This window comes from Parus major, chromosome Z (assembly GCF_001522545.3).
Source record: "Parus major isolate Abel chromosome Z, Parus_major1.1, whole genome shotgun sequence".
Taxonomy (NCBI): Eukaryota; Metazoa; Chordata; class Aves; order Passeriformes; family Paridae; genus Parus; species Parus major.
Window position 1 is genome coordinate 60,270,344 of NC_031799.1, and position 27,351 is coordinate 60,297,694.

Genomic DNA, 27,351 nt, shown 5'->3' on the forward strand with positions numbered 1-27,351 from the left:
TCACTGCTGCTGGCACAAGGATAATTAGCATGGATGGCCTCTGCAAATAATAGCTTGTTAGTGACAGACCAAGAGCAAGCACAAAGCTGGTGATGATGCACTCAGGGTGGGAACAGGAGCACTACACTGGTGTGCAAACCACTTGCTCTGCACACTGGTCCTTTGATCTCTAAGTGCTCCATTTGCTTCTTCTGCTCTTACAAATGGAAAGCCAGGGACATATGTAAAATCTAATTCTGCTAAGAGAAAGGAGATGCCTTAGGACATCACCACAGCACTATCAGTTCCCATAAAACACAAAAGCCTCAGCTTTGCCATTTTGGAAAAAAAAATGGGAATACATATTCCCCTTATCACTGGTGACAATTGCATCTTACATCTGTGCAATGAAGCTGCCTGCATAACTCTTCCCCTTCCACCAGCCATTTTTACTGCAGAGCAAAGTGGTCACCAAGCTAGGGCAAGTACCATCCACTGCATCTGGAATGTGGAAAGCTGCCTCCATACTTTCATGCAACAACTCAAATGATAACTTTGACAGACTCTAACAAGGGAATCTTGCCTGAACTGAAGTTGCTTGAATATCAACTAAAATCTTCCCCTGTCTGAAAATCTACTTACACAGGTTCTTTTGAAAATTTCTAGTACCAGCTTCCTCTCCTCATTAGCCAAGTGCTGCTGAAGTCACCTCCAATGCACTTAGGATAGAGCTTCTATTTACTCTCAACTGTTTTCTTCTCTGCTCCTTTTCCCTCAGACCCTTTTTTCTCTACCTTTTTAAATGTAGAGCCAGTGTCCTGCTTCAAACCTTTTGCAAAACACAAGAGGGATAGCTGTTAGGAGTCTTGCCTCTCTTGCAGAATAAATAAAGGATAAGCATGTGAAAACATGTTAGCACAGCAGGCAAAGGGATGTGTGATATGATTGCAGGTCTAAAATGAAATTAGTGGTGTGAAGGTTGGCTATGTGAAAAATCTTGTGGAGAAGCTGATTGAAAATGAAAATTGGTTGTCTTTTTTAGAACACATGTTATACTCTGCTGTGTGATCCATAAAGCAGTTAAAAATATAATCAGAGTTGTTACACTCTCCAGAATTAAGAGAATATATTTCCAACAACAGGCAAGTGCCTTCAGCAGAGGATGCAAGTTAAACAGCAGGATGTGCACAGAAATGTGCCACTTAAACTGTCCATGCAAAGGGAGAGGAATTCTTAGCAAGAGGAGGTGTCTAATTCTTCAGTGTGCCTCTGTTTTGAATGCCAACTCCTGAGAAAGGCTTGAAGCAAACAGTGTTGTAGCCTGAGGTTCTGTCCTGCATGAAGGGGCAGTCCATTGACATGCATACGAACAGGAAGCCACCATTAAATGATCTCATAAACCAGTTCCTTTCTTCCAAAATCTCCCTCTCTCCATTGTCCCTGTCATCATAAGATGGTGACAATGTATCTGGATTTAACCTGCTCAGTTATCAGGGTTAAAGGTGCAGCCTGATGGCAGTCACAAACAAGCTTTTTTTCAGAAAGGAGATAAAAATTACAGTAGTCAACTTTTTATTAAAATCTTCATCAGAATAGCATGGGACACAAAGATGATTTTGGGATACAATTATGTAAGTTCGACTCTAAAGCTGAAATATTTTGGTAAAAGTCAGATGTGTTCCCAGGCCACAAAACAGGATTGATTTGTACAACAAATTGTACAAGTACACTGTTTTTGCAGAGGATGGATTGTAAGCAAGAACACACAAAACCTACAGACTGTTCACTTCTAGAAAAGTTCTGTGTTACACTATAGCTTTCCAGGTGAATTAACACAATACAACATTGCGTTTTCTTATGTGGAAAAGTTGAAGTGAAATAACTTAAGAATTACATCATTAAAAGAAATAAAAAGAAGCTTAATAACAAAAACTAAGTGTGTAAATGTATTTCTGCCACCCACTCAGAAAAGATTTTGTAGAAGCTGATCTAGTCTATGAGGCAAGCCCTGTCTTCTAATGGACTGTAATATCTTTCTACATCTTTCCAGCAGCTGAAAACAAAAATTAGCACTTAATCACCTGTTGCACATTTTCTTGTCACTTGCAAAGCCATAAAAATATAGGCTATAAAGTAATAAAAATTTGGGGCCTTCTTAGAGTCACCTTCCCAATAAGACATTAAATTTTCTGCCCCAGTGCCCAAAAGCTCAGACTGGATCACACAAGGTGCCTGGGGCACAGCAACAGAGTCACAGGTCTTGAGAGAGAGTATTAAATTCCACCAAATAAATGCTCTGTTTTAGCCACATTGGAAAAGCTTAATTAATATTGGTTACAAGCTAAAGTTAGAGACTTGCCAGCACCTGACTTGACAGAGCAAGAAGCCAGGGCAGGTCTGATAATGAGAATTACTGGGGAGTTCTAAAACAAGCTGAAATATTTCTTGGGTTATTTGGTTTCTTATTCCAGTCCATGGTAATTTTCTCCATTTAAAACTTCAGCAAAGACTTAATGTATTTATTAACATTTAGATTAATTCTTGTAGGATGAGCACATAAGATGTCATTTTTTGGAGGTTGCTTCCAGTTTCTTTCAGCACAAAATACCAGCTCTCGGCATATTTCCCCTTCGTGCAAAAGTAGGTTTGATGGTGCTGTCATACAACTGGAGAAGGCCTCAAAATCTACAGTACAAAAGTTTTTTTATATATGTCAGTGTTTAGGAAAAAAAAAAAACCACACACACACAAAAAAAATTCTGAAAATCTTTAATTTCTTTCTTATTTATTTCATTTCATGCCACATATGCAGCAAGACAGGGAAATGTATCTCTCTGATTTTAAACTAAATCCCTTAGGATTTTCGGGATCCTAAGTTTTTGCATTTAACCTAGTTTTGTGTGAAGTCAGCATAATGATAAGACCAAATTTAAATTTAAAAAAAAGAAAAAATAAGAAAAAGGAAAATCAGGAAGGAAGTCCCACTTTAATCGACTCCTTCAGTTTCAGGCTGGAAGCCCTTCATTTTCTGTGAGCAGTTCCATTAGCCCCACTGCTATTCTCTGGAAGTGGCTGCACTTTCCCTCCAGCTGGCAAGGTGCAAAGGGCTCTGTAGAAGTGGTCTAGGAAGCAACCCACACCCTCCCTGGAGACCAATTACTTTTGAAATGTGCCTGATCGTTTGCTGCTGCCCTCTCCCCCTCCCCAGTCTGCCCCCACCTTCCCCCAATTGCTCATTGTACTGTTGTCATCGAGACACCTGATCAACCCTAATTCTTGCTTTTATTTGAATTAGGGTGCCACCAATCCTGGATCCATGTCAGGGCCCATGTAATGCCTTTGGGCAACACTGGGGATTAGATTAGCATTTTGGTGTTCTTCTAAAGCCACATGGTCAGCATTATAAGGATCCCATTAGAGATAAAGGGAGCACTTACACAAAGCCTAAGAAATATAAGGGCCAGAGGAGGTTGATGTAATTGGCTGATATTAGAAACTGCTTTAATTGATGAAAGCATACTGTGGTTACTACCCCTTTTTTATAGTTTAACATGCCTCTTAATTACATTCTCAGTTATTCGTTTACACTGAGCATGTCTTTCAGGACTGCCAAACTCTTCAGAGAAAATTAAGCAAGTATGTTGTAGTAGGTTGGCCAGCCTCACAATCCAAACCCTATTATTGGCTGATATAAGTAGTCTAACCAGAGGGAAAAAAAAAAAAAAGGTTGCCTAATCAAACAGTCCCAGACATGAGAGGATGAATAAAAATAAATAATTTTCAAACTGGGGAGCATCAGACATCTTCCTATGCTGAAGAATTTTTTTAAAGATACAGATATATATATATATATATATATATATATATATATATATATATATATATATATATATATATATTTCCAGTGTCAGGAAAAGACATTTTCCAGCAGTTTTGTATGAGGCTGCCTCAGCTCAGAAGGGTGGATCTTGGCAGCGGTACATCCACTTTGCAGTACAATGATTACCTGAATTTCTGCTCTTGACCCATTCAGTCCACCTGAGATATATCAGAGTTTGCTAAGCCTTCTGTATACATGCACTATTATGTAATTGTTGGGCTTCCTTAATATGTGTGATAACCTGATGCCATAGTAATCTCTTATTGCCAGGGCACACTCCAAGCTTTACTTTTCTTACTTTTCTTGTCAACATTCATAGTCTCAGGAAAAGAAAAGTTTACACTTAGAGGAAAAAGCCAAAACTTTTTACAGAACCTTAAACATTAACAGACACATGATTGTTAGATTTAAATAAAGATCCTAATCTCTGCTTTATTTATTCAGGTGTCTGTCAATAGACCCTTTTTGATTAATTTAAATACAGTGGAAAATAATACACAAACTACAAATAAATAAAGGCTAACATTGAATCAGTGAAGAATTATCTATAAAATTAGTAAATATAAACTTACAGTGGAAACTACTGGTGTCATGAATTCTACTGCTGCTGCTCTTCTTTTGTAATTTTTCATATTATGTATGTTTCAAAGGTGTTCCAGAGTTTTTCTTACTTTCTTTTAAGCAAACAGGTGCTTAAAATATGTATATGTATATGGGTATATGTATACCCACCATGTGTTTAATCATTTGAATAGGCAGAAAATAAAAATTCCTTCAACCATAAAACCACTGTGTTCCTTACTATTAGTATGCAGGACTCAAGCTGCTGGCTTGAGAGTTTTTTAGGGCTTTCATAGTAGGCCACAGCTAAACAAAGCAGTATTTTCCAATTATTAGAAATTATCAAATTACTGTATTCAGATTACTTTTATGTTACTACAGAAAAAAAAATCTAGGAAATAGGTAGGCCTATGTTAAGGCCTGCATGTTTTGCTGTATTAAAATTGTTTATGAAGAGGTATATGTAAGATGTAACTTCATATATCTGCAAAATAGCTCATAAAGAATTATGACTTGTGGTCATATCCATGGAACAGTATCTCTGCTTAGTATCCAATACACTCACCAACGCAGCACCACTGATAGTAACTGTAATTTCCTTCATTAATTTAATCACCGATTTGGATATTGAAGGAAGCAAAGACATCTCCCTTTAAAACTGCTTTCAAATCAAGCTTTGTCTTCATGGATAGGGCAGGAGCTGAATAATTTCTAAATGTTTTATAGATTCATCAAAGCAACAATGGTACTCCACAAAAGAGTGTACAAGATTTAGTAACTCTAACTGTGCTGCTCTTCTAGATAAACCGATAAATTCACCAGTTCATGAGCCTAATGTGCATCATAAGTTCCTTCTGGCTTTAAGAACTTTCATTTTGAATTCCCAATATCTAAATTAATTGCAGGTGTCTGCTTCCAATAAGATTACAATCCTTAAATTATACATGTCAGTGCATCACTTAAACCATGTCACTTCCTGTTAAATTTCTTCCCACTGTAAGTTTGTGTAACAAAATGTGACATGATAGAAGTGTGTTGGTATAGTGCAGTACCTCAAAAATAAATACAAAGCTTTAGGCCATTAAACTCTACTGATCTTTTGAGTTATCACTGGGTTATTAATATGTGTAGATAATAGTTTAGAGGGAAAGATTTTAAGCAATAGCTGAGGGTAAAAGCTGTTGACCCTGAAATTGTAACAATTCTGCTATGAAGTGAAAACACCAAAAAAAAATGTACACATTAATAATGATAAGAATACCTGCTTGCCCACATAATACACAAAATACTAAATCAGAAGGGTCATGATACTTAAATAGAGAAACAGAGAAATACAGACATGAAAAGAACTCCCAACAAGATTGCTTCCATCAGAGTTAAGCTGTAGAACAGATACTTGTCCTAAATAACTTTTTATCCCAGATAGTGTCTCCTTCAGGAACTTGTACAGAACAAGAACCAATCATATACATTACCATGATGAAGCTTATAAAGATGCTGTAATTGCAATTGGATGTCTGGGATGCAGAGAATCTAATTCTTGTCTTGACTGAAGCATGCAACTTCAATAGCAGAGTAAGACCTGTGAGAAAATGTTGTGTAAAAGGCAATTCTCAATAATTTACGAACTGTGGTGTTATGAAAGGCTTAATTTCTACTGTGCCTAGTACAGGAAATAACTACTAATCACTTCAAACTTTATACTTAATTTTGGAAATATTGGAATTATGATACTAATTGGGCACCAATTTGTGCACATTTTGCCTCTGCAGAATCCTTAGCTAGAAGATTTTTCAACATTACACAGGATAAAACATGAAATCTACCATTCTAGCTACAGTAGTGCTTTTCTATTTAATACAGAAATGTAAGTGTCTTTAGTCATTAAAGAGAAAATTATCTGCCGTTATTCCACTCATCTACCCTATAGAGATAGTTTTCTTGGAAAACTGGTCCTCATTGAAAATTAATAATAGAGCTAAGCTGAACTGAACTGAAGATTGTACTAGTCTTTGTCAGACCTTTCAACATAGAGGCACTATCAATCTACTTCTCATTATCTCTCCTGTACATCTCACCTCACCCCACAGCAGCTGACAGCAGGAACAATGAATGCATTCCCATTTAGGCAATGAATATGGTTAGCTACCCATGCACAGACCCATCTCTAATATCTTATCCAGCAACTAAAGCCTCTGCATTTAGCCAGGCGCTCAAATGAGCTATTACTACTTTTTTTCCATTAAAATTACTTGGTTTTCTCTGTAAACTGATATTCAGCTGCTCCTCTTACTGTCTGTAGCCCTCAAAAAACTGCCAGTTTAATGTCTGCACTTAATACACCACAAAGTGAAGCCAGGTCAATTCTTCCAGAAGTCCATGCAGGAATATAGAGAACAATTAATGGTACAGATCCAGTCTGATAGGGGTATTTTGATAAACACAGTCACCACAGGGCTACTTCTATAAAGATAACCTTTATTTTGACAAGCAAGAGGATCCTGGTTCTCTCATCCTAAGGGAAATGGGAATCTCATGGATTTTGGTTTAAATAAAAAAAAATATGCAGTCAAGAATCAGAAGTGCCTAGCACAGAAAATTGAGAACTATGAAGAGACTAAAAACAGAAAATACCTAATCTGAAGATTAAAGAAGCCTTCAAACCAAAACGTCTTGAGTCCCAGCTCGTGAAGTTTATGGACAAATGTGGAGCAAAGGAACTCATGATGCTGCACATTTTGGATGCATTCATCTTATTCATGCCTGACCATCTCTCCTGTTTGTTGAAGTAAATCTTCACAATGACATCTAAGCTAAACTCAACATGTATTTAATTTTGATCCTCGGATCCACATAAATCGTAAGCAGTCCTTCCACAAATTGGGCATTAAAATTATTTGACAGAGCATATCCACATTTTCTCCCTAAGGATAATAATGTGGAGTCTCTAATTATCAGCAGACCAGGATTTAATCTGTACGATAAGTAGCTTTAGTACCACAACAAATCTCAAACCTGATTCCTAATTTCCCATTTACACCAGAAAACAGTTGGCTTATTATGTTTGCAGTTCCTGTGGTGTTTTGTCAGTTGAACACAAAGTCTCCTCTGATGTTCAACAACACTAGTAGCTTTCAAATGAAAATATATGAGCTTTCAAATGTACCTGCTCTCTACACATGTATTGTTTGCATTCCATTTACAGGATATTAGATCCCTCCATTACTTATTTATCCCACAGTCTTTGACAGTGGACGGGTCATCATCAAGCAGTTCAACAACACCCAAACATCCTGGCAGCAAAGCACAATTCTTGTTTGTGTGGGTAATTGTCACCAAAAGAGCTGACTTCTCCAGAAAGGGCTGAAAGGAAAAGTAAAATAGCAAGGTGGTGGCAAAGGCCACAGGTGTGGGAGCCCTAGAAGCAATCCAAACAAAGAATCTAACAAAAGATGTTTTTGATGTAGCTACAGGGTAGTATTTGCAAGACTTCAACCGGAGACATTGCCCTCTAATCAGAAGTCTATATTACAGAAAAGTAAAATATTTTGTTGAACCACTTTACAGGTATTTCTGTGTTTCTGTTTCTATTTACCAAGGGAAAATTTTAATGAGAATTTGATTCAAAATGTTTCACAGTTACATATAAAATGATAGATGTCTTATAAATAGATAAATCATGGAGGTGAAAAAGACCTGGAAAAAAAAATTGTGATTTGTTTAGTCATTTTGGAAACTGTCTGCATCTCTTCAGCAAAACTGGACCTACTTTATTAATCTTCTCACCCTTTGATGAACCCATTTTTGAAGTTCCAGTATTAAAATCAGCTCAGAATCATGAAAGAAGTTTTTTTTAATACTTGGATCTGATGTTGTTCTTAAAAATACTGTAGGCAGTCCACTATGTTCCAGAAAAACAAACTTACTGGAGAAGTTACCAAGTCTACTCACAGGAGAACTATGAAATAATATAGTAAACAATATAGTAGTGTTGCACTTCTATGTATGCATTTTTCATTTCAACAATCCTTGTAACCATTTCATTTATTATATTTGGATGAGCTATGATTGTGTTTCTCTTTTACATGCCTAAATCTGAGCTTTCACGTCAAGCTTACACTGTCCTTAGTTCCAGCCAGTTCAAATTTATGCCACTAAGTAGACATTCAGGGATCTGCTCATATTAATGATTCCTGAGCTATAAATGCATGAGGCCTGTGTAAGAGTTCTGACTTTTAGAAAAAATCATGTTTGATAGTCAGATCCAAGCTTTGCATATAATGCCAGATTTTTAATCTATCTTTTCCTGACACATCTGGAAGAACAGACAGGCCTGGAGAAAGAGAAATCTCTCTGAGACTATGTAAGTAGGCTGAAACTAGTGTCAACAAAAACCATTTGTCCATAATTAAAAAGCCAATGAATATATATATGCATATTTATAGTACATCTAGATGTGACTGAATGCTTTCAGAGGATGCCAAACTTGCATTTGGAGGAAGCTCAGTAAGGACAATCAGCTGACTCTTCATTTTAGTGTATCAAGCTTAATGCAAGCAAAATATCAGTTATTTCATCAAAACCATTTAATGCTTACCTGCTGACAACTTCTTGGTCACCTCCAGTGAGCCCACATTTTACCGAAATAAGGCTGTCATACAGGCACATTGCTCTGTCCATCTCCTAAGGACAATAGTTTGGTTATTTTTTCACTGTAGCTGTAGTTTTACTCTAAGTAAGGCTGTCTAGGCTGTGCAGTTTCTGCTTTAGTTTTCCTCAGTAGCTGAAGAACTGTTTTGTGCTGTCTGTACATAATATTTTGCAATTATGAGCCTTATAGTGCTCAAAAGCTCTGAAAGTTTTGAATGTTCTCCTCGGCATTAGCTGGACCACTGTATTTAAAGGAATTTTGGTTTTTATTTATTGTCAAATAATACAAACAATACAAATACGATAAATACAATAAGCAATACAAAAACAAAGCAGAAAAATCCTGTGATGGACTGTTTAATGTGTTATCTTAGCCTTAAATCTGTACCACATAACCTGCAGCCCAATGTGCTCAGTGGTTGCTGCACATATCTCAGTCCAGTTGCTGGCTAAGCAAGGGTCAGTTTGGAGACTCCATCAGAGCTGGCAAGCCCACCCTCAAAAAAAGTCACAAAAAAATAAATTAATGGAGTTGCAGTTTCCAAGTTCGAGCTAGGCAAGAGTGAACTGAGAGCTGACAAACTTGTGAGCAATCGTGTTAAAGAAGCCAAATTTACCAACAGGATACATAAACAGGCCAAAAAGGATCAAGGACAGGATGGCATATGAAATCCTCTGTTAGGTTTCAGGGGGCTGAAAAACAGAGCAGCTATGACTCTTCTCTAGTCAAAAAATTGCAGTGTCCTCTTACTTTTGGTGGGGGTTTTTTGTTTGCTTGTCTGTTTTTTGGGGTTTTTTTAAGCTACAATATTTGCAGTGAGCAATCACATTTGGCCTTTATTCCTTTTGCAGCCATATAAGCTCCTGGGAGCTGAGAACAGGGTCCTGTATTTAACAATCATTAATGCACCAGAATACATGCTGAGAAGTACAGTGATTTTTGGTTTATGCAGAACTTTGGAGCACTTCACTGACAAAAACAACAACAATGAGTGCTGTAGAAAGTGGGAAAAGTGTTGAAAATAGCACTTTCTATGTCTGAGTTGCCTACATCTGCTGTACATCATATCCTCAAACCCTTTCCCTAGCTGCTGGAGGTGGCAAGACAAGAATAATTTGGGGAATAAAAATCTGAAAAGGCAAGAAATAAGGCAAGGTCTGAATCTCTCCACTTCAAGGGAAACAATGCTCATCATATAATAAATCAACTTTACCAACAATATGCTTTCCTACTGAGAAAACACTAAGCTTTCTCGAAACTGAACATTTTTTTGGTAAAATTCTGTTAGGTTAAATACATCTCTGTACCAAAGTACACCAGTACTTTGTATTCCTCACAGTATTTTCATTTAAAAGGGAGTTGCTGTGCAAAATAATGTCCTTGTCTGTCCCTTCCTCATACAAACCTCAAATCAAATTTAATAAAGCTAGTTTGATACAATGCCAGCCTACACTTGGTTTACCCTTGGTCGACTTTAATAGGGTCAAAAATATTTTCACTTTGGCAGTGTACGCATTAATCATTTTTCCAGAGGATTTAGAAAATTGGAAGAGACAAGGCCAAGCAAAATTTTAAATTAATTGGACCTACCCCAGCATTCAGGGGGTCACCTTGTGTCAGTTGTCCCACATTTTCCAGGTCACAAAGTTCCAGTGTATCCTAAGCTGCTATGAGAAGAGATCTGTGCTGTGGGCACACAAAGGTGAAAGAATTTCTCCCAGAAAGTGCAATTTTCCTAGAGGCAACCACAATGATTCCAGACTGTCACCATACACCAACCACTTAAATAATGCATACTCGACTGATGCCTGTACTTGGTGCACTTTCTAATCAAGTAGTCAGGAAAATTTGCAAACATTCTGTCATTTACCATAAATCTGCTGCCTGCCTGCTACTACAGAGTAATTAATTTTAGTGCTACTCAGAATTCTTCATTTCAGCTGGGAAATCTACCTTCACAATCATTGCTGTTTCTACCCTCCCCTCTGTTTTGGTCGGTTGGTCAGTTGGTTGGGTTTTGGTTGATTTTTTTGTGTGGTGGTGTTGTTGTTGTTGTTGTTGTTGTTTTGCTTGTTCCCTAATACTCTTGCTAGGGGTTTGAACACTATTTGAGCACTGTTCTAACAAGGGAAAGACTGTTTGTGGCAATGGTAATATTCTATTGCAGTGTGGCACCAATAACTGCTTCAACGTTTCTGATTGTTATCTGAAATAAGGCCCTCTCAGTATCTGGCTATTTGGCCAGATACAGATGTCAATGCTAAGGGAGGGAAGCAAGGGTAAGACTTTTCCACAGATGTAATCAATTTATTAGGTTCTAAAAGTCCTTACTATGTGGTAAGGACTGTGCATACCTTGTAGTTTACAGTTTTATTTTGAGGAAAAAAGTGTCAGAAACTAAGTGCTGAAAATAACTACAGACGAGGAAATTATGTTAAATGGTTTCTCATCTGTTAAACATTCTTAGTATTTAACCCATAGCATTAATAGGGGTTTTGGCACAAGAAAAAAAAAAAACATCTTGCAGATTTATTTGCAAGCCTTGAAGTTATGAGGAGACTGGTGGAAAGGAAATATCTCGAATTATTATTTACAATTCTGCAGACACAAGGCATATTGCTTTTTAAAGAGGTTCACCCACATTTGCAAGGTGGACTTGGAGCTGCAACAGCAAGTATTTAAATTGGTACAATCTGAGTCGTGGCCACTGTGACCAGAAAAACTGTGTAACAGTTGGGTTTTCAGAGAAACTATCCATTTCCATCAGAGCTTTGAAATAATCATACTGTCCACCTTGCAGTCTAATACAACATGTAAATTTATTTCCATTCTATAATTGTCTTAAACAATAATGTTCAACAGGAAGATTAAATAATAAAAACCAAAGAAATTTACATTAAAGTAAAAAAACAGTATAAATATGAGTCACAAAGAGATTACAGTTAAGTATTTCAGGACGTTTGTGGCTGTTCATCTAAACAATACTGAGTTTTCTGTGGATGGTTCTGTCTCCAATTGTTCCCAAGTCTCTTTAGGATGGCCAAAAATGAAGCTGGTACTTGTTTGGTAAGAGCTGTAACCATTTGCTATCAAGCTGACTTGTTAAATTACTCAGTTTTAATATTAATGAAACTGACTGCTGATGAGTGGCATAGTACCATCATTAAGCATTTAGATGTAAAAAAAGAAAAAGGAGGAACTGAAATCTGATGAAGTTTGTTTCCTATAGGCACGTATCAGAAAAGGCAAGATTATGGACATGTAGGGAGCAACAGCATACAAATACCTATTAGGACAACATTAAAAAGAGGACTCTGCATCTGAGGAGAGTGTTCCATAATAACACAGCATAAAATCACCACCTATTCTTTCTCACCAGTTTCATGCATGACTTAAATCACATATTTAGCCATGGAGACAAAAATAGTACTGAATTACTTTGTGCTTGCATTTAAATGTGTATCTAGTGCATCTGTGGTGTATCAGTGCGATGTCCAGATCTTTTTTCCCAACTGTCATACTGAAGCCTAAAATTGACATTACGGATTTTTAAGAAACATCCAAAAATATGCCCATCAACATCAACAGCCTACTTGATAGGATCTATGTGGGACACTTGAAAATAGAAATTGGCAGAAAGCTCTAATCATATTTATTTCACTGACTATTAAAACAACATGCTGATGAAAACTGCCATGCAGCTGGGATCTTCTCTTTAATACTGCAGTATTTTTTTAACAAAACAGAAGCTTAAACTTTAAAAGGGCAGATCATGCCTATGAGAAATAATGCCGACGCTATGAAACTAAGCAAGGAACAAAATAACATGCAAGCCTGCTAATTAATCATTACAAAGTACTGAATTGCAGCATTAGATGAGCAGTGGTTTTGGTGTCATAAAATATTATGGGACTATGTCTCATGTAGAGATGAGGTACTGTGGTTTAAATGTATACAGGTAGAATACATATAAATAAATATATCAATATATTTGTTCCCAAATGATGCTATTAGTGATGTATGACATTACTCATGTTACTTCCTTTATTTATGAAAAACACTTTTATTTATTTCAGGATATTTTTCTTAAGACCAGCATTTTGCTGCTCGTCATTATATTTTGACAGCAAACTGAATTCTTGTTCACAAGTATAGGATTTGTTTAGCTCCAGGCGTCTGTGTTTGGATTATGAGAATGCTGATTGGTTCACTGCCAGGGGCACAAAAAGGTCAAACTGTCCTTTTTTAAAGGCTCTTTTTTCTTTTCCCCCCACCCATTTCTTTTTTTTTTTTTTTCCTTGCCTGAGAGTTTGGCTCATTAATCAGAGTTAAAAGAAAGGGGAAAAGGCAGTGACTTGAAATCATTTGATTCTTTTTCAAGGGGTATTTTAAAAAGCAGAACTCAATGTTAGTGTTAGAGGTTGAGTAGATGTTTGTATGGATCATACTGACATAGTTCTGACAGGTGACCTGAAACCTTTCAAACTGACATCTGTCACAGAGACAGACAGAGGGTTTTTAGCCTCAGAGCCTGTTTTCATGACATTTCATTTTTCATCAGATTGTGAGAGAAGGGGGGAAAAAAAGAAGATGAACTTGAAAAAATCTTGCCAGGGGCAGAAAATGAGATCAGGTTTTGTGCAGCTGTCTAACTCACCTTTAAAGGTTAGAGGTCCAGGCAAAGTGAAGAAAAAGGTCTCATTTTGATGTTATTAGCTAAAAGGACAGATTACTTCTTTAAGTCTATTTCTACAGTTGCATAGCCAGTATAGGACATTATAGAGGTGTAAGCAGCTTGGGTTAGCCATTGCAAGTCCTGATTTTCAGCATTCACTTGCTCTTTGCAATGAGCTGAAACGTAGGGAACAAGTTTAACTCCTATAAGCATTTAAACTGAAAACTTGAAAATTCTATCATATGGAAAATATCACACGATAAAATATTAATCAATATTTAGCTTCTGCTCTCATTTTATTCAAATCATTGTTAGGAAACACTGACTTCTATTTTAAACTAAAATGAATGAACTTACAGACATCTGCAACACAGGAACCATAAGGAGAGTATATTTTGAATTTAAACTTTACTGAATACACCCATGAGACAGATCAAAATAGTTAGAAATTTTCTTTCCTTTCATTTCCCAATGGTCACCATGGCCCTTCTCCATTGGAAGAGGAAGTTCATCCCATCGGAAATTCCAGCGTATTTCACACCTGCCATTGTAAGAAATCCAGGTTGAAATCACTGCCTTGACCAGCTTTCCTCCAGCACATCAGGACAGAAGAGATAACAAAGATCAGCCTTTGGTATGTGCAAACATGTCTGGCATTAATTTTCAGCTATCTTTCATGAAGATATTCGTTCAGATTCATTAAACCCATCATAATCCTGAAATCCTGAAACATTCCTAGGCACTGAAAAAAGACAATAAAATGTCAGGCTACAAGTAAGCAGCCAATGATGGTCCTGTTCTACCAGAGATTTACTAGCTGGGCCACTGACGTGAAGCAGAAAACCTATATTACCTGCTTTATTTTGTTGTTGTAACTACCAGTAAAAATGAGCTAAATATTTTCCAACACACCTCTGACACTATGGTGGGGGCAGTGACACTATGGTGGGGGCACTGGCAGGAAGACTCAGGATTCAGGCTGTTGTCCCTACTTCTCTTCTCTTGAAAAGAGGAGGAAGGAAAATGGAACTAATATTAATTGTACCTCAGCTGATCCAGAAAGACATCTTCAGTCCATTATTACTGACAGCCATTTGCTCTTGCTGAAGCCATGCAGGCTTCAGCAATGAAATCTTGCCCAAAACTGGTTAGGCTTTCACTACAGTCTTGAGATTTCAGGATTCATTTCTAAAAAATACTAATTTGTGTTTGAGAAGAAGGCTGAATTATGTTTTTCTTACACGTTCAATTCTACTGAAGTTTAAGAAACTGTACAAACTAAAATTTTTCATTCATTAGTACTGTTTTTCGTGAGTCAGGATTTAGGAGTAAGTATCAAAAACAGTATTTTCATGCATTATTAATTACAGAAGACACAGTTTTTTCACTTCTGAGGAAGCTGCTGGTGTCTCCATTGCTTTGACATGCCAAGAAATCTTGAGAATAGCTCAAGCCATCATCAAATATACAACATCAATGTAATCACAAATTGGGCAAAGCATCCCAAGCCAAAAAACACTGGTTAGCACGTACCCTATCAGCCTAAGAGTAATTCTTTTTTCTCCTAAACATTGCTTACCATACTTCCTTTGCTGCTGTTTATCATAATAATTAAATTACAAACACCTATTTTAGAGTACTAAGAGTCACCAATTGAATGTTCTCCTGGTACACCTCAACATTTAGCAATTTAGATTAAAGAACTTTGACAAATAACATAAAGATACAAAATGTGGGGGTTTTTTTCCCTTTGAAAAATAAATTAGTTGTGAATCTGAACTGGTCTTTCAAGGAACTCCTTTCTCCTTTTTTTAAAAAATACAGGTGGATAACTGCTGTTATGTTAGCATAACATTCTTCATTTAAGATATATTGAACCCTAGACAAATAATATTAATATTAGTGTTCTACCTCACACATCTTTGGGCTTTCTCTATTCTGCTCTTTAAATGTCCGGCCTAGTCTGATCATACGGGGATTCACATAATCCTTTTTCTCCATTTCATGTTAAAGGTATTGATAGATATTGCAGGGATATAGCTAGTAAAATTCTTCCTTAGCCAACTCAGTATTAGAGAACATTAGACTTTATTTGTATAAACTAAACAATAAATTCATTCAGACACGATACTAATCTATGTTGCAGAAATAATAAGCCTGCAGAGGGAGGTATAGAAGAGATGCAGAAGAGCTGTATCTCCAGAGTGCTGAGTTCGAGCTCTCCATGTATTTTCACAGCTGTTTTATAAGTGCTGTAACTTCAAAATCATCCTTGAGGAGGTAATCCTTAGACAGGTAAGTCTGCTGCTACCAGGGACCTTGTGTCGAGCACAAGTTAATGGTATTGCAGAAAACCGTCAAGGACTTATAATCTCAACGAAATTCCTGTTAGTATCTGTGCAGGAGTACAGATCTGTAGGAAAATCTTCTCTCTTACACTTGCTGGACAAGAAGAATTCAGACACAGCTGTGTAGAAAAACGTAAAGTGCAAGAATTACAAGGCAGGAAAAATAGGCCATATAGAAAGATGGAAAAGATTGAAAAAATCAGTGTTTTTGTGAAAAAGGTGTGCTTCTGGTTTTTTGTTGGCTGTGATTGTGCAGTTTTGCATGTCTCAAGAGAAATCACTCTTGAGGTTAAGAAAAACATCCGTGGAAAAGGTAATGAAGTTTGGAGGTAAAAAGCTACAGTTCTGAAAGTGTTGGTTATTTTTTTTCCCAGGAGAGGAGGATATTCATCTTAGAAGTCCAAGCTGATTGTATAGAGACTCTGAGTAGCAGCAAAAGAGTTAAGCCCCTCAAAAAGGAATGAACTAAATGCTAGGTGAATAAAGAAGGAGGCATGAGTAGTTTAGAAAATCAGCAATGGTATTTCCAGTGCAAAAGAATCTCTGCCATTTTTAGCAAATGAAGTAGAAAAGGGGGCAAGGGTAAGGTACTTAGTGCAATATAATGAATTTGGATCATTATTAGTTGTTACTTTAGTTCAGAAATAATTTTTTTTTTTAAAAAAAGAGTATTCAGACCAAAACTGGTGCTAGACATGAAATACACAATACTGTAGTTATGCATGTTGCTTTCCATTCCTCTAGAGGGTATTGTACCCTTATGGTATGGACTTTGAAAGGGCCTGGATTGTTTCAGCTCCTACTGAGGTTAGTTTAAAAATCTGAGTATTCAACTACTCTGGAAAAGCAAATGCTTTTACTGAAGATGAAGAGACATTTTCTTCAACATCATAAAGCATTCAAATCATGGTCTCACATGCAACATTCAGGAAATTTCTCCTCCCACCTTTTTCCTGTATTTTGCCCGTATGAAAATGTGGTGAAGGAAATCTGCCCTTGTCATGGTTTGGTGATTCTTTATGTGGTAACAGGAATTCAGAAGCATCAAAACATCTTTATGTGGTAACAGGAATCAGAACTGTCAAGGATAAGATAGTTAAGATAGGCGCTAACATTCACTTAGCATCTATGTCCACCCATAGACTTCAATATTTATAAGCCAGATAGATAGGAAAAAGAGATATACAAGACATATTCTTAATGCTAAGAGAAGCAAGCAAGGTTAAGCTTTGTATCACTAGATTTTTCATGTAAGTTGCACACTGATGGCAAACATGGGAACTGGAGATGAGTAATGAGCCTCCATTTCTCATATTTCTGAGGAAACATCATCTGTCTGATGGGCTTTAAAAGCCTTTGCCTCTTCTTGCACATAACAACTTTACATTTTCTTTTTGGTGCATAGCACATTAGAGGAAACCTTTTAGAGAAGATTTGTATAGTTAATTGCAAAAATATGTCCATTTCAAAACTTCTAATTTCATGGTTTAATAAGGAACTTGAAAGCTCAGTCTTACAGATAATTTTTGTCAATATTCACCAGAGAGTCTTGTATTTATGGATATCAAGGCCCTCAGAGAAAGACTGAATACAATTTCTTCCTAGAATTACTCACTTTTACCTAAAGTCTGAGAGGAATAATTAATAAAAATTTATGAAAACTCAAACTCCAAAATTCTATGAGTTCACTCAAATTTTCTACAATAAATCTATTTCCAGGTCTTACTTGTAAATGCATAATGGTTCATAAATGCCAAATATGAAAAATTATTTATACAAAAAAGATTTTACACTAATTTTTTTTGTTAGGTCATGCCAAATATGCTGTTATTTCTAAAGATTACACTAGGAAACAGGAAATGTATTCCCTTGGTTTCCTGACTTTTGTTTATTTCAAACTCTCTTGTTTACAAAGGTTTACTATTTTCTATAAGCATTTGCCTAAGCTTAGCCAGGAGGAGACCTTCTCAAAAACAATTTTTTGCATCATCAGTGACAGTGCCTTATTTCAAGAGAAGTTGCCACTGCTCATAATATGATTACATTCAGTACAATATCTATAATTCATAGTACAAATTCACATTTTCAAGGACTTACAATGACCATGGGAGAACTGAAGTCCCTCTGTAACTGTAAGATTTTTAAGTTTGCAGATTATTATTCTGTTCATTAGTAGAAAGACACAGCATTCACTACCTGAACTTTCCTAGAAGAAAAATCTGCAGTCTTGCAAATTTTTGGATAAAATCTTGAAGACAGTCTATGCAGACATGATCCTGAAGAAATAAAATAAAATAGAAAGATTGGCATAGAGTTAAAATGCAGAGTGTCTTGACACAATATTAAAATTAAAGCCTACAGCTGAAACCTCTTAAATTTAATTAAGTCCTTGTCACCTCTCATACCTTGAGTGTGAGATTCACCTATTGGTCTTCACAGGTAATTACTCAACTATGGCATACACATTTCACATGTTTGCATGCCTAGCCTCTCTGAGACCTATACACTGTGATCTAATCAGGATTTAATTCAGTTATGGGGACCAAGAGTCTTTACCAAATATTTCTTATGTTGATCAGGTGATTTACAACAATTTTGGATCTTATTTCCTAAAAAGATTAGGAGTTTGAGATTTTCTTCTGGTCCCTGCCTGAAATAAATACCAGAATCAGACGCATGACACTTCCTCAGAAAAAAAAACAAAAAAAAAAAAAAAGAAAATACTTGTCTTTGAAAAAAAAATATCTTGAGACCCCACAATGTCAACCAAAAGGTCAAATAATGTGAGGGTATGTATATAAGAAAAACTGACCTCTCTTAGAGAAAAGACCTCTCTTACAGAAAATGCCTCTCTTACAGAAACAATGTTCAACCATGAAGCATTCAAATGTCATGGAGCATCTATCTAGAGGGAGCAATATAGCTGTTAAGATCATCAAGATAAAGCCCACCTCAAACATTTCCTTTTACACTTTATCTAACATCTGTAGACCTCTGCATGCTGTTTCCCTTACACAGGTGTGTTAATACAGATGGAATTTATCATAAGTAGAGAGGACATTAAATGCAATGGGAATAGTCTGGGTTACCTTAACAGGACTTAATAAGTAACTTAAATAGAAAAGCCTTTTGAAGATTTCTTTAACATCCATTGGGCAAGGTGCTGCTGATACGGTGCAGAGGCTGAAAATTCTTTGAGCTAATGTTTCTGGATAAAGGCAGCGGTATCAATAAGCTGACAATTACAAGATGTATGGGTTCGCGGATGCAGTAGGGCTATTCAGGGCTCCGAAAAGTCTTAAAAGATGGCAAATGAATATCTCCATTTATATATAAGTGCCACCCATTAGCCACCACAGTCTTTGTTTGCCAGGCAGAATTGGTGATTTTTCTTCTTTTTGGTTTGAGATTTTTTTCTGAAGATGTGTGCTATAAAGAGGATGGCAAAGGCCTTGGAGAAATTGTCATGCACTCTCCCACAGGTTGTGCTATCTCTCAAATACAGATCAGAGACAAGGGAGACTGAGAAGCCTTTACACATTCTTCATCTATAATGCATATTAAAGCAAGAGGAGGCCTTTGCCTCATTGTCATCTTCCATATGAAAATAATGCTAATGCCTCAATGGTAGACTTGGATGTGCAACAATGACATTAAAATGGAGCAGGTTCAGGCAGAAAAAAAAAATAAAGAGTTAGTGCTTATAGTCTCATTTACTGAAATTAACAAATTACAAATTCATCAGTATTGCACTCAAGCAACTGTGAAAGACAGTAGCAACGTTTTGGACTTGCTGCAAGTGTTTTGGTTCTCTGGACATTTAGATAACCAGACAGAATCAATATATACACAGCAAAAATTTTAGCCTATGCATGGCATATAAATAGCAGAAATAAAGATACCTATTTTACAGGAGAGGCTCCATAAAATTTCCTACCTTGGCTAACTCTGTTTGCTGCAGCATAAAGCAGGTAGGTTGCAGATTTTGTTTGCATTTCTCACAATCTAACATAAAATTCTTGCTTTCTGTGATTTAACATGGAAATGTTACAATTACCCTCCTAATTAAGGAGAAAGAAGTTTTAGCTGAATATTGATTGTGTTTTTAGTACATGTGAGTTCATAGTTTTGTTTTAATTCAGATACATGGCTTCAGATAACAAAGGTTGGAGAAAAGAATAGAACTAATTACAGTAATGAGGGTTATTAAAACAAAATAAAACTCTCCTTACATAATTTCTTCCTTTTTTCCCCTCTTTTTTCTCCATTCATCTGTTTATTAGGAAATATCCTGAGTGTCATAAAATATTTCTCTACACGAAGATGCTGTTCAAGTATTGAAAATCTATTCCAGAGTGTGTATTCATGGCTCTACTTTTATTTGACTTTTGTGAGGTCAATATTGTAACTCTTAAATGAATGATGATTTTGTTATCTACTCTTTATTTACTATAAAAAGTTTTCACTTTATATAAGCAATATAAGTCCAGTGCAGCATGAGCTAACATCTGGGGTGGTAGAAAAGAGTGGAATATGTTCCCTAGTTTTCAGGGAAAAGTACAAATAGTGATTGAATTTTTCAAAATACAGAAATAACAAAAGGAAAAAAAAAACATTCTACAAGGAACAAGTCATAACACTAATAAATTCTAAAGCAGTAACAAGAGAGTAGGCCTTGAACATTTTGATGAGGAAATATGAATGGTGGGCTTACGGAAGAAATCTGAATTAGCACCTCTTGGAGGGACAGAGTTTATTTATATATCAGAAATCATAGGTTAAGACTATTGGCTGTTAGTTTGGGCTTAAAAGTCAGAAAGAAAAATGGTTACTTAAAATGTCAAATTTGTTTGTGCCCAGATACCTTCAGCAAGGAAACCTCTAACCCAAAGACTATAAATGATGAACCCTCCTCATTCTCCTCTGTATGTTTTCTGCATCTTAGATGTTGTTTCACATCTAGTGCACACAGAGCACCTATCAGTAATACAGCCAATTGTATTTGTTATTATCCTCCACATTTTCCACAAGACAATTACAGCATCAGAGCTCTCACATGCCAGGCATTGTACATGCAGATAGAAAGCAACTGGATATGTCCCTAAAAACTGTCAACCTTGTTTGTTTCTTAAAACTGTAATCCATCACATGCCATGACTGTAGCCTAAAGGGAAGGAGGTGACAGCAGAGCCTTATTATTTCTGTTTGCATTTTTGTTAGGCTTGTGTTTTCAGATAAATACCAGTGTCTCATGAATAAATATTCTTATTTATATTTATAATTCTTTTTTTTTCTCTAGGTATTCATTGTGTATTAATAAGCTGCTTGTAAATCCTCTCTTTAAACATTTTATTACAGTTTGCATATGTGTTTAGAAAAGTTGGTGAATTATTTTAATAAGATAGTTACAAGTATAAAAATTCAAATCTAATGACACCTAAGTTTCTAGACTGAACTTTTATCAATTATCAATTTTCAGTTTAACAAATTGCCAATTTGTTGATCTAGAGCAACCAAAAGTAAAGCATTCTCTAGGAGACTTTCAAGAGGATTTTGCATCTGTTTGCCAGGTCTGCATGGTCTGAAAGCATGCAGCAGCACTCCCATGTTTGGTGAGAGTGGACAGACAGTTAACTGCCAGAGTCACACCACCCTGCCTGAAATGTTGGCAGGATATTTGTTGACCCAGAAATAGCCCAGAGTCAGAGGGAAGAGTTAAAATGGATGATGCCAGCTGAAAAAATGACGGAAGGATGGGAGGGAGGGAGGGAGGGTCGGTAGGTCTCAGTAACAGTTCATATGGTTTTTAATCATTATTTTTCAATCCCTACTGTTTATCTTGTCCTTCTGCCATGCCATCTTAGGTATTTAAGACAGCCCTTTAACCACAATGGAAAACATCTCACAAGAAATTAGAAAAGCACTAAACTTTCATACTTTCCTGTCCTCCTCTCCTTTTCAGTCTAGGAAAAAAAAATGTGTCTAGGTACAATGCCAAGATTTGTGTGGCTAAATAAGAAAAAAGTGGGTCACAGAGACACAAAGGCCATTTTCTAAAATTTGTGAACATTTATGCAGCTTTTATTTATCAAGTATTTTAAGCTATGAAGTTTCATCCAAACACAATTTGAAATGGTATTTGGGATGAGGTTGGAAGCATATAATTTCCAAAACAATTTAGCTCTTTTAAAGCAGTAAAAGTTTTGTGTAAGTAGTAGTCCCTATGAGTAGTCCCCTTCCCCCCTGAGAGGGAAGAAAGGGAGAAGGAAAAAACACACAACTAAGTGACTCCACTGGACATCTTGAAAATGAAAGCTCTAGAAATTTCCCAATACATGTCCATTGAGTTAGAGCATTTATGCATTTATTTATTTAACATACTGGCAAATATATTCTTGTTCAATTAAATGGGTTTTGTTGCCAGCTACATGTCCTGACAGAGTTGATCTATAATTCAGCGTGAGGCCGGTATAATGGAAGTTCTCCCTGTGTGTTTATTTGTATTTCAGAAGTATTGGTCAGCAAGATTTATTCAGAAGGAATAAAATATTACCAACAAATTTTTCTGGTGGGGATTTGACAACAGAGTTTACTTACCATGTTGCTTTCAGACCTTTTCCACATGCTTACTATTGAGAGACTAAATAGATTAACCCTGATTCCAATTTAATTTAAAGAGGTTAAAAAAGGTATTGGGGTAATGTATGACCTTCTGTTTTCTGAACTCAAAGAATCATCATTTTACCAAGTTAGGGTAAAATTTTTCATTTGTTGGTCCTTTTGAACATGATATATTTATCCAAATAGAATTGTGCCTGCCCAAACTGGAACCAATATTGAACCTTTAGATCAAATAATTCCCAAGTAGGCCTTAAAATAAAACAGCTCTATAATCTATACACAGAAAGAATAAAGCATATGTGTGATTTCAAAGACCTTTATATGCCAGATGAAGGACTTGCTTTTTTTATTCACTGGGTCATTTTAGACAAGGCAGGATGATCTTTGAACTAAGTTTGATTTCTTATTAAATTAATCAGAAAAAGTCCTAGCTTTTGATGTGTTGAGATAGCACAGGAAAGGCACAGGGTGGAGGCTTTAGGAGGGCTAAAGCACCACATAAAACAATCTAGTTTTTATTCCCATTCCTTACATTGTAAAAGCTTCAGGAAAGACATTAAGCTGTGTGCCCAGTTCTCTTCAAGTGTTCATTCCACTCAAAATTAAAGTAACATCAAAGTCCCAGCCCAACTGTTGACTACTTTTCACAGTTTCCAAAATGAAACCAATGTAATTTGCACAACTTATTTCAGAGGACCACGGATGATTTGTCACTTATTTTTTTAAGCACTGCTTCAACCATCACCCTCAATGAGGCTGCTAAATGGGGTTTTCAGAGCACTGAATAGACAGATCCTTAAGGATCTGCTGTTTCCACTCTTTCACTTGTTCTTCGGCATACAGCAAAAATTACCATTTCACACCCTCACAAATATCTCTGCTCAGAGGTAAAAGTCACAGATGTCTAACCTGTACTTCAGTGAAATGTGTTATAAACCTCAGTCCACCATACAAAAGGATTTCTTGACATACCAGCAGGTTTTTCCAACAGCAAGTACGACACACCAGCAATTAGTAACAAGCATTTTTGCTGACTCAGTATCTTTATGTCCCAAATTTAAATGTATGGGGCTCATTTCTCCCTTTTCTCACATCCATTACCGAAATTTGGTGGATATGCCATTGGCTGAAAAACTTGTACAATTTAAGGCTGAATTTTGTTTCCTTCTGTGGACCATGTGCTGTTCTAGACTATACCATGAAGCCTTGATAATTTCAAAGAGCTCCACTTCTGCAAAAACAAGGTATCAGTTCTCTTGCTTCAGGAAATATGGAAGATCCTAACCTTTAATCTTCCTCTTTTAGGTACACTCCATATATCTAACCAAGAACCCATGAATGAGAGGGTTCAATGCTTCTACATTACCTGGTTATAAAAAACTTATTAGCTGAGCAAAACCAACTCTCCTGGCAGGATTTGATTGTTCATTCTCAAAACTGCATGTAGATAGTTTGACACTTTTTTTTCTCCTCTCTGTTCACAAGGCAGACAAGAGAATACCTCAGTGAAGACTCCCACCTGTGGTTTCATCCTGAACCAAACCTTTAAGCATTCCGGAGCTAGATATCTTTGACCTTTACATATGCCCCAAACATAAGTGTTTATAGACTCGGGAGTCTTTAGTGATTTGGAGACTGTTACCTGTGGGTACAATGGTGCTCTAGAGAATTTTTCAGATTAGGAGCATACAAAGGAATGGTATGTGCAAGGTACAGTATAAAATGGTCTTTAAATTATTTCAACTGCTGTAAAACTCTCCAATACTCTAACGTTGTACTTATGGAAATGTAGGTCATTTGACAATTGGCCATCATTACATCAGAACAAACCAAAACACATGCAAGACTTATCCAGGGAATTTGAGAGAAAGAGTTAAGCTGTCAAAGAGGTCAACTCAGACAACTAATCAGCCATCTAGAGTAGCAGTCCTTTGGTTTTCATCCGTAGAAACCAAGCAGATTTCTGCTGCTACTTCCTTCCAGCTGAAGTGGTGCCCCAAAAGTGTTGGTTTTTTTTTTTTCCATTTAGCACTAAAATGTTTCACAGTGTAAGTCATCTCTACAAGAAATCAGGGATTTTGACAATGTCTAATGTTCTCACTTATTCTTGAAGTTCTGAACAGAAAATCTGGATCTGTTCTTAAGTTTCCATGTATGTGTTAAGCAAGACTGTATAATATATTGCACAAGTTACTTTTTAAATACATTTTTAAATACATTCTTGCTATGCATCATAAATACACTAAAACTCCTACTATATAAATTTAAACCTCAAGATTATATAAGCAACCAGATGGATACACTGTATCCTTAACTAATAGTATGCTTGAAAGCTATGTATGATAATGAAGAGGTTATATATTTTTCAAAAGAAGGCAAAATTATTTTACTATTTCACTTCTAAGGTACAAACATAAAGTAATAAAAATAATTTTTTTTCCAGAAATTTAGTATGCTTCTAATGGTTATGTGTGACCCTTCCACTCCTTTTACAGAAAACACATTTTAAATCCTTGTTTCCTCCATGCAGTGTTGGAGATTTTTGGGGTGGAAGGGGAAAGAAAATGTACATATTCGCTTAATAGTCAACGCAATCTTTTTAAATGTAGCATCTGCAAGTAGTCTGCTTCAGAAATCCAAGTCAGACAGACCCCAATCCTCATCAAATGCACAAAGAACTGACAGTGGAGAAGAAGAGGAGCTGCACAAATTGAGTATCTATGTTTCTCTGGTTTCTATAGTACCTCATGACAAAAAGTGTAAATTCACGGTTTACCAATTATGTTCAGAAGGGAAAAAACAGGCACATTTTTAATTTAAGCCTCCCGCTCTTTACTATGTTTTGACTTTTCCAGGTGGAAGGTATTAGAACATACACCTCTTAAACATACATTTTCTTTTCTGGTGTTTGCTTTTGGTTTTGGGATGGTAGGGGATTTTTGTTAGCTTTTTATTTTATTTTATTTTATTTTGGGGTTTTTTGCTTTCTTCCCTAGGGGTTGAATTTCTTTTATCTTATTCCTTCTTATCAATAGAATTTTTCCTGTAAGTTGCTAAGTAACACTTACTACTGGGCACTTACAGGCACTTAAGAAAAACAAAGTAGCCACATTCAGGGGGGAGGAGGGCTACACTTCTCTTTTTTGGAGTTTCTCTCAAGAAATTGGGCAGGCAAAGTGGTAGGGGCAGGGGCTAGTCTCTCTCTCTTGCTCTTGGCATGGGATGAGGATGGCCAAGTTGTTTACTGCGGGGAGAATTCACTGTCACCGCCGGAACCCATTCCCGCACTGCTCCTTCCTTTCTGTGGGTGAGCCTTTGCTCCAAAGAGCAGCCATTGGGCTGGGACCTTAATGACACCTACCTCACTGAAAGAGAGACCAACGCCCACCTGCTCGGGTGCCCGGGATCCTGGGCTCGCCCCTTTCTGTCCTGCCGGGCAGCGGGCCCGGCTGCCCCAGGGTTCGTGCAGCAAAGCCTCCCTGCCAGCCCTTCCCGGCGGGGCCGAGCCGCCATCACCGCGTCCTCCCCGCGCCCGCGGCACAGCGCCCCCTGCCGGCGCGGCGGAATCCCTGCAGCCGCGCTGCCCGCCGGGAGCAGCAGCGCCCCCTGTCGGCCGTGCCCGGAAGTGCAGCGAGGGGAGCGCGCGGGCGGCCGGGCAGGGGCTCTGGGGCCTGGCTCTGGGCCTGGGCCCTGTAGAGCCACTCTTGTGTTTGCCTGCCTGTGCACACCTGTAAAGAAATGCTAGTGCTGTTCTCATGTCCCTGCCTGAAAACCCCTCATTTCAAATTTATAGTCATTCTGAGCCAGGGGGTTACATTTTCCATTCCAAGGGAGGGTCCTACCTTTCTTAATAGATACCTATCTTTCAAACCAAGACACTTCCCTATGTAATTTTGTTACATCATGCTTACCAGCTCCAAAGTAGAGTCAGTCAGTTCGACTGATGCAAGGATTCAGAGATACCTGACCTCTGCTAGCAGGTAGCTGCAGTAAGTTCAGTGCTGTGCTTCACTCATGGCTCAACTTCTCTCAAGGTACTGATCTAAAATAACATGTCACTGTCAGCTGGCCATTGTTTTCAATTTTTTGACCAGTATTTTTCAGCATTGAAATTATTAATATGCAATTAAAGCATTGTGTTAAGAGATTGTGATGTTATGAAGATGGCTTTTTGATCACCAAAGAAATAGAACAGAAACCATCAGGGATGTGAAAAATAAGCTCTTTGATTTTAAATTATAATTTCTGTAGTAATAATAATAATAATAATAATAATAATAATAATAATAATAATAATAATAATAATAATAATGTTGTAGTTGTAGAAGTCAAGTCAATGTCAATACTAGAGGCTCACCACTCCCAACTACAAGATGCACCTTAGCACAAAGAGTGAGGTACCACATCAGAGAAATTAAAGGCTTTGCTCTAGTTTTACGTTGCCTGACTGCAGGCTGTAAGATTGAAAGCCCTTAACTCATCAGGTCAGAAAGCACAGGCTGCAGTGAATTCTGAACTTTCCTTTGAAAATAACAGCATAGTCAGTAACGGCAGTGTTTGGGGTGTAAGAGGCTTTTAAGGTAAATGTCACCTTGTACAGGAATCTTTTGCACAGCACAGATCTGTAGAAACACTG

At 36.9% G+C, this 27,351-nt stretch overlaps 1 protein-coding gene across 4 annotated transcripts; it reads right to left on the reverse strand.

Annotated features, from left to right (window-relative positions):
- Positions 1-3,895: 3,895 nt before the first annotated feature.
- On the reverse strand, positions 3,896-26,513 carry LOC107198483 (ribosomal large subunit pseudouridine synthase B-like). Of its 4 annotated transcripts, none has more exons than XR_004495557.1 (4): positions 26,077-26,513; positions 18,291-18,370; positions 9,018-9,103; positions 3,896-6,002 (listed from the first exon to the last, which is right to left on the reverse strand). XR_004495557.1 is itself a non-coding variant. In XM_015615544.1 (3 exons), exons 1-3 carry the CDS (start codon positions 26,470-26,472, stop codon positions 14,155-14,157), a joined length of 609 nt encoding a protein of 202 aa, XP_015471030.1. In that variant the 5' UTR covers positions 26,473-26,513; the 3' UTR covers positions 14,018-14,154. The 4 variants fall into 4 exon arrangements, 2 of the variants coding, with proteins under 2 accessions (XP_015471030.1, XP_015471038.1); XR_004495556.1 differs by lacking the exons at positions 3,896-6,002; positions 9,018-9,103 and adding exons at positions 14,018-14,287; positions 17,041-17,172; XM_015615544.1 differs by lacking the exons at positions 3,896-6,002; positions 9,018-9,103 and adding an exon at positions 14,018-14,287.
- Between the last annotated feature and the right edge of the window lie 838 nt (positions 26,514-27,351).

What these genes read in the sequence shown, in the direction of transcription:
- LOC107198483 (XM_015615544.1), bottom strand. Translation starts at nt 26,472, where the DNA reads ATGAGAACAGCACTAGCATTTCTTTACAGGTGTGCACAGGCAGGCAAA. An exon ending in TTGGTCTCTCTTTCAGTGAG is followed by an intron (nt 18,371 to 26,076) that starts GTAGGTGTCATT and finishes TTATTTCTTCAG; the next exon opens with GATCATGTCTGCATAGACTG. An exon ending in TTTCTTCTAGGAAAGTTCAG is followed by an intron (nt 14,288 to 18,290) that starts GTAGTGAATGCT and finishes TTACAATGGCAG; the next exon opens with GTGTGAAATACGCTGGAATT.